At 46.8% G+C, this 12,946-nt stretch overlaps 1 protein-coding gene across 3 annotated transcripts in view; it reads left to right on the top strand.

Moving 5' to 3' along the window:
• The window catches only part of LOC117424021 (sodium/calcium exchanger 3-like), a 159,141-nt gene that overhangs the window by 106,286 nt on the left and 39,909 nt on the right, over nucleotides 1-12,946 (top strand). For 2 of the 3 annotated variants that reach the window (XM_034040036.3, XM_058991234.1), the window contains 2 exons: nucleotides 4,789-4,806; nucleotides 10,817-10,941. In XM_034040036.3, the coding sequence (XP_033895927.3) occupies nucleotides 4,789-4,806; nucleotides 10,817-10,941 (143 nt within the window). The remainder of the gene's footprint in view (nucleotides 1-4,788; nucleotides 4,807-10,816; nucleotides 10,942-12,946) is intronic. The other variant, XM_058991235.1, reaches the window with a different exon arrangement.

Raw genomic sequence — 12,946 nt, forward strand, 5'->3', positions numbered from 1 at the left:
CTCGGTACAACTGCACGTGAATTAATTAAAGTGCAATTCCCCGTGCTCACATATTACTTTTTACTTGCACGTGATGTGATGTGCCATCCCCGTGCCTAAATACAAATATACAATTTACACACACGTGAAACACAGACCGCTTATATCCCGTGTACCAATGCCTATACACCAACATTTACACACAACACGTAACATATAACACACACAGGGGGGGCACTTTGCCACATATACCCCCCCTTGTGCAACGCACACATGGCCTCAACGGCCACCTCCCCCCTTAAATACCCAGCAGTCCAGGCAAAAGTCTCGGGCTGGGACGGGAGGCTTCAGTGGGCCCATGGCTGGAAATGCTGTCAGCTCCCCTGCCGGTAGTGGCACGGCTGACAGCATGCTGGTCCCGTCCTGCAGCGAAAAAGCTGCGGGGGCAGGTGGTCCCCCGACCTCCCCCTTCTTCATAGCCGGCAGCTCCCTCCTGTGGGGCTCCGGCCACAAGAACTCCTGCAGCGAAACTGCTGCTGGGGAAAGTGGTCTCCAGACCTCCTCCCCCTTCTTTGTGGCCGGCAGCTCCCCTTTCTGGGGCTCCGGCCACCGTACTCCCTGCGGAGGTCCGGGCAGCAGAGGCAGCTCCAGCTCCTCTGCTCCTGGCGGTGGTGGAGGCAGAGGCAGCTCCAGCTCCTCTGCTCCTGGCGGTGGTGGAGGCAGAGGCAGCTCCAGCTCCTCTGCTCCTGGCGGTGGTGGAGGCAGAGGCAGCTCCAGCTCCTCTGCTCCTGGCGGTGGTGGTGGCGGAGGCAGAGGCAGCTCCTGCTCCTCTGCTCCTTGCAGTGGTGGTGGCGGAGGCAGAGGCAGCTCCTGCTCCTCTGCTCCTGGAGATGGTGGAGGCAGAGGCAGCTCCTGCTCCTCTGCTCCTTGCGGTGGTGGTGGCGGAGGCAGCGGCAGCTCCTGCTCCTCTGCTCCTTGCGGTGGTGGTGGCGGAGGCAGAGGCAGCTCCTGCTCCTCTGCTCCTGGAGATGGTGGAGGCAGAGGCAGCTCCTGCTCCTCTCCCTCGGGTGGTGGAGGCAGAGGCAGCTCCTGCTCCTCTCCCTCGGGTGGTGGAGGCAGAGGCAGCTCCTGCTCCTCTCCCTCGGGTGGTGGTGGAGGCAGAGGCAGCTCCTGCTCCTCTCCCTCGGGTGGTGGTGGAGGCAGAGGCAGCTCCTGCTCCTCTCCCTCGGGTGGTGGAGGCAGAGGCAGCTCCTGCTCCTCTCCCTCGGGTGGTGGAGGCAGAGGCAGCTCCTGCTCCTCTCCCTCGGGTGGTGGTGGAGGCAGAGGCAGCTCCTGCTCCTCTCCCTCGGGTGGTGGTGGAGGCAGAGGCAGCTCCTGCTCCTCTCCCTCGGGTGGTGGTGGAGGCGCTGCCGGCTCCTCCGACAGCGGGGGTAGGGCTGGTGGCGCTGCCGGCTCCTCCGACAGCGGGGGTAGAGCTGGTGGCGGGCGTCTCCGCTGGGCTCCCTTCAGCAGCAAAAACAGCGGCTGCTGTGGAGCCTGAGCTTCACGCCCTCGTCCCTCCCAAAAAAAAATAGGGGTTTGGGCCTTCAGCTCCTCCCCTCCGGACACAGGACGCACCGACTCCTCCCTCTCGGGCCGTGGACGCACCGACTCCTCCCTCTCGGGCCGTGGACGCACCGACTCCTCCCTCTCGGGCCGTGGACGCACCGACTCCTCCCTCTTGGGACGTGGACGCACCGACTCCTCCCTCTTGGGACGTGGACGCACCGACTCCTCCCTCTTGGGACGTGGACGCACCGACTCCTCCCTCTTGGGCTGTGGACGTTCGGGCTCCTCCCACTCGGGCTGTGGACATTCGGGCTCCTCCCACTTAGGCGCAGGACGTTCGGGCTCCTCCCACTCAGGCGCAGGACGTTCGGGCTCCTCCCACTCAGGCGCAGGACGTTCGGGCTCCTCCCACTCAGGCGCAGGACGTTCGGGCTCCTCCCACTCAGGCGCAGGACGTTCGGGCTCCTCCCACTCAGGCGCAGGACGTTCGGGCTCCTCCTCCCCTGGCTCCTGCTCTGGGCAGTCCTCGTCCTCATGCCCATATGCAATGCACATGGTGCACCACCTTGGCTCCCTCTGCTTCCTCCTCATTTTTCCCCCTCTCTGCCTCCTTCTGCTCACCTTCCTCCTTTGGGCTGGTTCCTCCTCCTCTTCCTGGAAGGGGCAGACAGCCACCGTGTGCCCATACACCCCGCAGGCAAGGCACCAACCTTGGTCCTCCAACCTGCCGAGGAGATCCTCCAGCTCACTGCAGCCGTCTCTCCAGTTCCAGCCTTCCATTTTTTTTTTTTTTTTTTTTTATTTACTTTTCCACAAAAAAAAAAACTGCGGTTCCCGCTCTGGCCTGAGCCCTGGAGGCGCTGTTGTCCCGGTTCTGACACCACGTGTGACAAAGACGGCTGCAGGGAGGAACTCAGACCAGAGAGAAACACACAGACAGAGACGGTGGTGATGCTGAGCTGAGTGCAATGGCTGCACTCAGCGTTTATTAACAAAATAAAAAGGTTTACCAAACAGAACACAAAACAGGACATGGCACTACACGCCAAAATAAACAGACAGACAAAACGAACTACACAGACAAACACGGTGAGCTTCTTTTACTATTATTACTTTTAAATACCCTCCGTCTCCTAACCCGTTCTCCACTCACCGAACACCAACCCCCAGTGAGTGAAAACATGCAGCTTTTATGCAGTTGTACCGAGATTCGATTGCTAGTCAATCATTCAATTGGAATCTCGGTACAACTGCACGTGAATTAATTAAAGTGCAATTCCCCGTGCTCACATATTACTTTTTACTTGCACGTGATGTGATGTGCCATCCCCGTGCCTAAATACAAATATACAATTTACACACACGTGAAACACAGACCGCTTATATCCCGTGTACCAATGCCTATACACCAACATTTACACACAACACGTAACATATAACACACACAGGGGGGGCACTTTGCCACATCTCCTCAGACAACTCTCTCCTTTCCTTTCTCTGGTCCATGTTCAGTGTGGTGCACACAATGATACCAAACAGCACAGTGACTACTTTTCTCCATTTAAATAGGCTGAATGACTGATTACAAGATTGGAGACATGTGTGATACTAATTAAAGAAACTAATTAGTTTGAAATATCACTATAATCCAATAATTTATTATCTTTTCTAAGGGGTACCAACAAATGTGTCCAGGCCATTCTAGAATATCTTTGTAGAATAAGCAATAATTCATCTCTTTTCACAGCTTCTTTGCTTTATTCTATGACATACCAAAGGCATGCAAGTATACATGATAAAATAGCTTTTAATTTCATCACTTTTCAGGAGGAATGAAGCATTATTTCAATGAGCTGTAAGGGTACCAACAAATTTGAGCATGTCTGTATGTGGCAGGTGGCCAGGGGTCAGGGAATATAGAGGAGAAACTTCTGATCTTTAAAACGTCAAGCTGCAAGAGTCACAGGGGAAACACTTGCTGGCATAAATGCTAACTTTCAGGGAATACACTACTGAATGAGCACTTTATGAGCTAATGCATCTAGAAATAGATTCAGGAAATACTAATATATTGTATATGTGTTTAGTTTTAAAAACAATACATACAGTTATAAATATGTACTGCTGTAAGTAGATGACCATGACCTTTGTCTACTGAAACATGTAATGATAGCGTGATGGACGGACAGACAGGCCCGTCTCTAAGCTCAATGCCTTCATCACGATTGTAAGTCGCCCTGGATAAGGGCGTCTGCTAAGAAATAAATAATAATAATAATAATCACAATGAGATATGTGGAAGAATGCTACAGTTACAGACAGGCAGGTAGGTGTAGCGGGCAGTGCTGTGTGATGCGCTGCCGGTACAGATTCTGTCCCTTGTCGGTGAGATGAGATGAGATGAGATAAAGCATTGTGGATTGTGGATAAGATGCTCTCTTGTGGTGTGCGAGGTCGCCAGCTCACACCCAGCCTCCATCCTCCTACACAAGCACCTTCTTACTTCCCCAGATAACTCAGTGATTGCTCAATGAAGGTTCACGATATTTGGCTAAGTGGTTTACTGGATAAAAGTAGAACTTGAAAGTGCAACATACTTACGAACACACATACAGCCTTTCATTTGTTCATGTTAGTGATAATAACAGGCAAGCACATTTCATCTTACTTGGGGACTAACTAAAAGTGAAGGAACTAAATTATGTTTTATAGCTTTAATCACATTTCAACAAACAGATTTTTAAAAATATTTTTGTACTTATTTGTGTTTTAATTTGATTTACACTTATAAAGCACACAGTCTTGTTCTGCAGCTAATTGACGCCCACGTGGCACTGTACCTTCCCTTAGAAAAGCTTACTGCAGTATAACATGGTAAAGCGCAATAAAGCATTGTAAGTAAACACATAGACAAACCTTGGTAAAGCATGGCAAAAGCTGTGGTTAACCATGATAAGAAACTACCGTGCTAATTTACTATGTGATTTCATCTCACAGCTTTAATTAGACATGTGACTGACTCTCACTCTCTCTCTCTCTCTCTCTCTCTCTCTCTCTCTTTCTCTCTCTGTCTCTCTCTCTCTCCCCCCTCTCTCTCTCCCCCCTCTCTCTCCCCCTCTCTCTTTCTCTCTCTCCTCTCTCTCACTTTCTCTGTGTCTCTCTCTCTCCCTATCTCTCTGTCTCTCTCTCTCCCTCTCTCTCTCTTGCTCTCTCTCTCTCTGTCTCCCTCTCTCTCTGTGTCTCTGTGTCTCTCTTTCTCAGCTCTTCTCTTGGCACAAGGTAAGTGGTCCTATCTTCATATCTGTGACTCTACAATAAGGCCAAGGTGTAACCGTAGACAGATTTCCATCATTTGAAATAGCCAGCTTCCGTAATAGCATTAGTTGAGGTGTTGGAGGCTTGGTGGTCCAGTGGTTAAATAAAGGGGTTGTTCGCAGGAGATTCCTAGTTTAATCCCAGCTCAGCCATTGACTCACTGTGTGTGACCCTGAGCAAGTCACTTTGGATGAGACCGAAGTCCTATTGTAAGTGACTCTGCAGCAGCAGTTGTGTTGCATAGTTCCCCCCCTGTAAGTTGCTTTGGATAAAAACGATAAAAGCCTGATGAATAATAATAATTTAAAAAAAAATAATAATAATATTTAATGCTGGGGGGCTTAGAGCCAGCAAATCTGGGTTCCCATGTTTTTTGTATCTCAGCTGCTGACTGTGTTTAACCCCCTGGTCTTCTGTCATACACTAGACTCCCGGGGCAGCCAGGGGCATGGGTATCCCCTGGGCTCCTGTCTCATACACTAGACTCCCGGAGCAGCCAGGGGCATGGGTATCCCCAGGGCTCTGCTCTGTTAAGTGACAAAATACTTCCATAAACTTGACCTGTTTTGCACTCATCGGTCTCATACACTAGACTCCCAGAGCAGCCAGGGGCATGGGTATCTCCTGGGATCCTGTCTCAAACACTAGACTCCCGGAGCAGCCAGGGGCATGGGTATCCCCAGGGCTCCTGTCTCATACAATAGACTCCCGGAGCAGCCAGGGGCACAGGTATCTCCTGGGATCCTGTCTCAAACACTAGACTCCCGGAGCAGCCAGGGGCATGGGTATCCCCAGGGCTCCTGTCTCATACACTAGAGTCCTGGAGCAGCCAGGGGCATGGGTATCCCCTGGGCTCCTGTCTCATACACTAAACTCCTATCTAGTACAATACTAGGGTAAAGAGATCTAGTACTATACTAGGGTAAATATATCTAGTACTAGGGTAAATAGATCTAGTACTATACTAGGGTAAAGCGATCCAGTACTATACTAGAAAGTGTAATGGAACGTGTTTGCAGTGTAATGGGACGTGTCATAAGAACATAAGAACAGTGTCCGCAGTGTAATGGGACGTGTCGTGTCCGCAGTGTAATGGGACGTGTCGAGTCCACAGTGTAATTTGACATGTCTGCAGTATAATGGGACGTGTTTGCAGTGTAATGGGACGTGTCGTGTCCGCAGTGTAATGGGACGTGTTTGCAGTGTAATGGAACGTGTCGTGTCCACAGTGTAATGGGACGTGTTTGCAGTGTAATGGGACGTGTCGTGTCCGCAGTGTAATGGGACGTGTTGTGTCCACAGTGTAATTTGACATGTCTGCAGTATAATGGGACGTGTCGTGTCCACAGTGTAATGGGACGTGTTTGCAGTGTAATGGGACGTGTCGTGTCCACAGTGTAATGGGACGTGTCGTGTCCGCAGTGTAATGGGACGTGTCGTGTCCGCAGTGTAATGGGACGTGTCGTGTCCGCAGTGTAATGGGACGTGTCGTGTCCACAGTGTAATGGAACGTGTTTGCAGTGTAATGGGACGTGTCGTGTCCGCAGTGTAATGGGACGTGTCGTGCCCGCAGTGTAATAGGACGTGTTGCGTCTGCAGTGTAATGGGACTTGTCGTGTCCGCAGTGTAATGGGATGTGTTTGCAGTGTAATGGGACGTGTCCGCAGTGTAATGGGACGTGTCCACAGTGTAATGGGACATGTACATGTCCATAGTGTAATGGGATGTGTCCACAGTATAATGGGACGTGTTGTGTCCGCAGTGTAATGGGACGTGTCCGCAGTGTAATGGGACGTGTCCACAGTGTAATGGGACGTGTCCACAGTGTAATGGGACATGTCCATAGTGTAATGGGATGTGTCCACAGTATAATGGGACGTGTCGTGTCCGCAGTGTAATGGGACGTGTTGTGTCCGCAGTGTAATGGGATGTGTCCGCAGTGTAATGGGACGTGTCCACAGTGTAATGGGACATGTCCATGGTGTAATGGAATGTGTCCGCAGTGTAATGGGACGTGTTGTGTCCGCAGTGTAATGGGATGTGTCCACAGTGTAATGGGATGTATCTACAGTGTAATGGGACGTGTCGTGTCCGCAGTGTAGTGGGACGTGTCGTGTCCGCAGTGTAATGGGACGTGTCCGCAGTGTAATGGGACTAGCCCTCATTGCTGGTTATGGACGCTTCCATCATGTCAGCAGCATGACTTTTCTTTAAGCTCTGGAATCTGAGGTTTCATTTTTTTCTCATCTTCTTTTAGATCAGGCCTCTCATGTCTCACTCCCTGTAATATGTAACTGAAAAGGTCCGCACATGACTTCATTAATTAACGGATGGTGTAATTAAGTCATGGAGGTTCGGAGGAACACTTTCTGTTTTCTCCTCTCCCGGGACTGGTCCTGCTGCCTGGTTAACTGCGGACTGACCTCCTCTCTGTGGCTTGCATGTTTAAAGTTCCTAATGGAATAATTCCACGCCTGCACGTTCATTCACCATGTGGGTCTGAAACGTGTTGCTTTGAAAGAATGATGACCTAGCTGTGTAGTAACAGGGCCTGTACTCTTGTTAAAGGGATGGCAGCTAGCTAAATAGTTCCACACATTTTGCACTTCCGTTAGTTGCATAGGGTGTTCATTTAAAACATGAAAGTTCGGTGCCTCTTTTCCAGGATATCTGTTACACTGTTGCACTTCCTGGGTCACCTCAGCAGTGTGGGTCAAAGCGTGTTACTTGCTGAAAGCATGTCAATCAACAGGGGAAGCAGCTGGTTGGTTAATGACACTAAAGAAGCCATTGAATGGGTGGGGAAAATGTCACCCTCCAGGTGACCAAGGTGCAACAGTAACAGAAATGTACCAGATTTATTTAACTAGTACCATCTAGCATGTGTTCAAATGCAAAGTCATGTTTACTATAACATGTGTTTCTTTCATAACTTCACATCTGAGACCTATTTCATGCATGGAAGTGCTCAGCAGAAACAAAGAGCTCATGTAAGAGATGACAGGCTTTTCTGCAAGGAATGGGTCTCCAGGGGCAAGACAACTCTTCTGGTAAAAGGCAATTATTGAATGAAATATTTATTGTCAGAGTGGGCATGAGCAATCCTGATCTCCCGCAGCGTTAGTGAAAGAGCAGCTTGGTAACATCACAGTTATCCGATAGAGTCTTTAGATTTGCTTTGTATATCACTTTCTGTTTCAATCAACACATCCTGGTGATTTAAAAAAAAAGTTGAAAACAACTCTGGCCTCAGAACTCTGCAACATGTCTTCATTTGGTACACCAGTAACTGTAAACACTGTCCCCTAGTGATGTAAACAGGGTTTCATTTGTAATTTATTTATTTATTTGTTTATTTTTAAATGAAGTTGCTGTGCAAAGGGCTTGGAGATACTGTACTGTATGATTAAGTGTGACACATCGCACAGGAGAATGTGATTATTCACTGAAGCCGTCATTGCATGTACATGTCATGTATCAATGCCTTGTGAGTCAGTGGCTTAAGCAGTAGGCAGATAGTTGCAGTTTCATGTGCCAAGGTATCAAACCTCTCTGAGTAGCAGTGTTTATGAACCTGATATTAAATTCCCCCTAAGAAATCCCTCAGTAACTTCAAACCTGTGACTTGAAGGGCTGCACCCCTAAAGAAAGAAATATCTAAGGGAAACACATGGTGTTTGATTCAGAACCAATTCAATGCACTTCATTTGGTTTGCATGGATGTGGGAGTGAAGGTAAGAGGGGGAGGTGAATCTGATTATTCATCTCCCCTTCTACACCCTGCAATGAGAAAACAACATGCTGGGATCAACCTTTTTAAAATAAGTTTATAATGCTTTTTATTTATTATTTTTACATCCTCCGTGGTCCAGATTCGAACCGCTGACCCTCAGCACTAAAGGCAGACATGCTACAGATTCACTGAAGGGGAATCCCCCCTAGTGGGTTTGTAGTCACTGTCTTTATGCACACATACAATGTGCCTATCCGGCCAGCAGGGGTCACATTACAAGTTATAAAGATATAAACTAACAACATGAAAATTGGAAACCAAATCCCATGAATGATATGTGGGTGAGAACATGATTTCATTTTGTACATCCTTTTGTTCTGCCCATCTTCCCATTTTCATTGACATGGCTGCCATGTATTGTGTGTGTTTGTTATTTGCCAGTATGTGCTCTGTGTCCGTGCTGCTCTGAAAACAGACAGGCAATCTCAGGAACAAGACGGGTATTGACAAGCAAAGGGGGATTATTGAAGTGCTAGGACTGAGATTCTGAATCAGGGGATCTGAAAATACACAGAGCTAACAAAAGAATCCCACTGAATCTCACCTGATATGTATTCCAATCACTTTGGAAATCTGTGAGAGATGCACACATTCTGTTAAATATGGATTCAATTTGAATGGTATTTTTTCATAGCTTTGTGTGAACAATACAATTGCAGATGGCCTTTTGAATGCTGCACTTCCCCTCATGAAGGAAAGCTGTTGCTACTGAAATAAGCCAGTTGCTTCTTATGAAACGAAACCCATTGGCTTGCCTTCCTGTAAGCAGGCATTGCTTCTTGTAAAAGGAAACCCATTGGCTTGCCTTCCTGTAAGCAGGTGTGGCAGGATGGCTCGCAGTGGTGAGGTGTGGTGACGTCACGGACCAGGAAGTAACTGAAACCAAAACAATGGATGGGCGGGTGAAGCTGAAGGCATCGGCGGTCAGCGTATTTAATAAATCAAATAAACAAAACAAATGATTTTAACAAAACAACAAAACAAAAGGGCATGAGGGCCAAATGAATCAGACAGACAAACAAGTAAGTGTTGTGCTGGCTAATCCAGCACGTTTTAGCAATTGTTAATTTCTGTCTCCTCTCTATCTCCCCGTACTTCCTCTCTGCACCCAACCCCACAGCACGGACAGCTGCAGGTTCTTATACTCTGGCCGAGGGGTTAACTGGCTGTTAATTATCTTATGACCCCTCGGCCACAGTCTGCACGCGTTTGGTAATGATGCATGACTGTCAGCTAGTTAAATAATCAGTAGCTGATCAGTCATGCATCCTCACGGGGTTTTTAAATATAAATATAAAAAACAATAACAAAAGACGCGGCGCTTTTATCCGCGCCGCAAACAAATACAAATAATAATGAATAGGGGCGGGACACTCCACCACAGCAGGTGTTGCTTTTTGTAAAAGGAAACCCATTGGCTTGCCTTCCTGTAAGCAGGTGTTGCTTCTTGTAAAAGGAAACCCATTGGCTTGCCTTCCTGTAAGCAGGCGTTGCTTCTTGTAAAAGGAAACCCATGGGCTTGCCTTCCTGTAAGCAGGCGTTGCTTTTTTAACTTGCCTTCGTGCCACCTCTGAAATGCAATGGGAAGTGTAGCACTGAAGTATCTGCAAGGGACAACCAGTGTCTTTTACATAGGAAGAGGTGAGACCTTGAAAAGATGGAAATACATTTGTAGTACCTCTTCAAGCTTAATGTACTGTGCATGCCACAACAAATATGTGAGTAGGCATATATAAAAAACAATTTTGAACCCCCCCCCCCCCACCCCAATAGACACAAAATAGTACTGACTGTGATAGTCACCGCCCCCTTGTGGTGTATTTGAGAATGACCCTGAGAAAATGTTTCTAAAATATCCAGTAATAAAGACTTCAATCAGTTATTTTAATTAACTAGGTAAAAATAAAAAAAGGCTTAAATACAGTGTATCATTTATAGTGATAACCAGGCCAAAAAGAAGCACATTATTCTATGATAAAAGAATGAATACATGCTTTAATTAAAATCAAAGAAAACACAAAGGAACACTACACGTTTCTGGTAGTTAGGTATAAATTAAGATCTCATTAAATCCATTTTTTGCTGCAAATTTTCAAGTGCTCTTAATTTCTTTTCTCAAAGTAAGATGTTGTTGGAGTTGGTTCCTCTCCCTATCCCCTCTGTGTCCGTCTCTCTTCTCAGAGGCTGTGGGCAGCAAGTTGTCGGTGGAGGAGGAGGCAGCGAAGCGGGTTGCGGAGATGGGGAAGCCGGTGCTGGGGCAGCACTCGAAGCTCGAGGTGATCATTGAGGAGTCCTACGAGTTCAAGGTGCGTGACCCTCCTTCTCTCCGCTACTTAATGCTTCCACAATGGGGGCTGTCCAATGGGGCTTTCGTGAGCATTAGCTATACTGAACAACAATAACAAGACAGTTAATACAGCAAGCACTGACCATACTGAACAAGAACAAGACAGTTAATACAGCAAGCATTACCCATACTGAACAACAATACCAAGACAGTTAATACAGCAAGCATTACCCATACTGAGCAATAACAAGACAGTTAATATAGCAAGCATTACCCATACTGAACAACAAGAACAAGACAGTTAATACAGCAAGCATTACCCATACTGAACAAGAACAAGACAGTTAATACAGCAAGCATTACTCATACTGAACAATAACAAGACAGTTAATACAGCAAGCATTACCCATACTGAACAATAACAAGACAGTTAATATAGCATGTGTTACTGTCAGGAGGTGAGTGGTGTGGGAAGAAGTGAATGTCCATTATTGCGTAATTTGTAATCCAAACAATTAAAACAATCACAGTCTCCCTATACCAGTAAAATGGCAGGTTTTCAATACCCAAACAAAAATATCAACAACTAATAAAGTCTTGCTGTTTATTCCACCCGTGCATGGAAAAGTGCTCTGAGAGTGGTGTTGCTGTTGTGCTCGTGCAGAGGTAGTGGTGCTCCAGGTTTGTGCTGGCTCTGTGGCTGCAGCTCCCAATCCGCTACTCCTCTGTAACACAAATACACAAAACAAAAACAAAGCGCCGGTGCGTTAGTATTTTCAGCATAAAGGGCCGTACTCACGTAGCTGCGTCCCCTTTGTACTGCCAAACTCCTCCCTGTGGTCAGCAGGGTGCCACGCTCTGTCCAATCACTGCGTACAACACAGCTAATCACAATAGATTTGTTTAGCACTTACAACTACGCCCTTTCTCCAAGATGGCCGACTTCCAGTTCCGTCCTACCATCGAGTTGGCTCCTCCCTGTGAAGGCGTACCACCAGCCTTGCTTAGCGCCCCTCCTGGTCGGGAGGTAGACTTGCAGCTCAGATTCCTTCTCTCCTCGTCACATATCCAACCCCTCAGAGTGATGCGGAAGGATCACTTGGCTAACCCTAACTCCCCAGGTGGTCCCCCCTCCCGAGAAAAAAATCTGCATGTTGGTGCTCTTTACCTGCATGGTGCTTAACCTGGAAGTTAAAGGGTTGGAGCTCCAGATACCACTGCAGGGGAGTGCAATTTGTATCGGCCAGTGCTCGCGAAAACATCATTTGTGTGAGGGACAAAAAGTTTTGCCGTTATACTTTTCCATCAGACAACAAGTTTTTATTTATTTATTTTTCTTATCTTTGTTCTGTGCTAGAAAGACACTCCGGGTATATTTTTAGAGAGCCATGCAAGTTTCTGAAAACTGAATTGTGGAAGTCTAGTACCACACACAAACATTTTAAAAAGTGTTTATCTCCCACCCCTATCACTTCTGATTGGCTAGCTGTGGGAAAAGCTGATCTTCTGTTGGTTACAAATAAACTCAGAAATGACTGCCACGAGAGCTCTGGAAATGCACAGACTAATCTTTTAAATTTAAGGTATTATTTAGTTTTTTGTAAATTAGTAAATAAGTGATGCTGCTTTCTTAATGCATGAACCTGACATTTAAATGCAGCAACCTAGTAAAGTTGCAACAACAAAAAGACACCAGTCGCTAGCGGATTAGAAATAATCGTGTTGTGTAATTTATAAAATTATTTCAGAGTCAACATTGTGGTCAAGCGTGTACAGTACTTGTTGGGATGTTTTTTAAAAAAGCAAAGTTTACTGTTTAGAAGCATTTCAAGACAACAAACATTCCCTGGCAAAAAAATGATTTTTTTTCTTTCGCTTTTAGTGTTGCTAACCTAGTTTGCTGTTTACCATATTTACATATTTCTTTAGATTTTAACGCTATATTAAAAAATATATACTTTTTTTTATTAGATTCGAATAGAAGCAATAATAGTTATTTATTGGACATACACAATCCATCAATT

Source organism: Acipenser ruthenus, chromosome 18 (genome assembly GCF_902713425.1).
Source record: "Acipenser ruthenus chromosome 18, fAciRut3.2 maternal haplotype, whole genome shotgun sequence".
Classification (NCBI taxonomy): Eukaryota; Metazoa; Chordata; class Actinopteri; order Acipenseriformes; family Acipenseridae; genus Acipenser; species Acipenser ruthenus.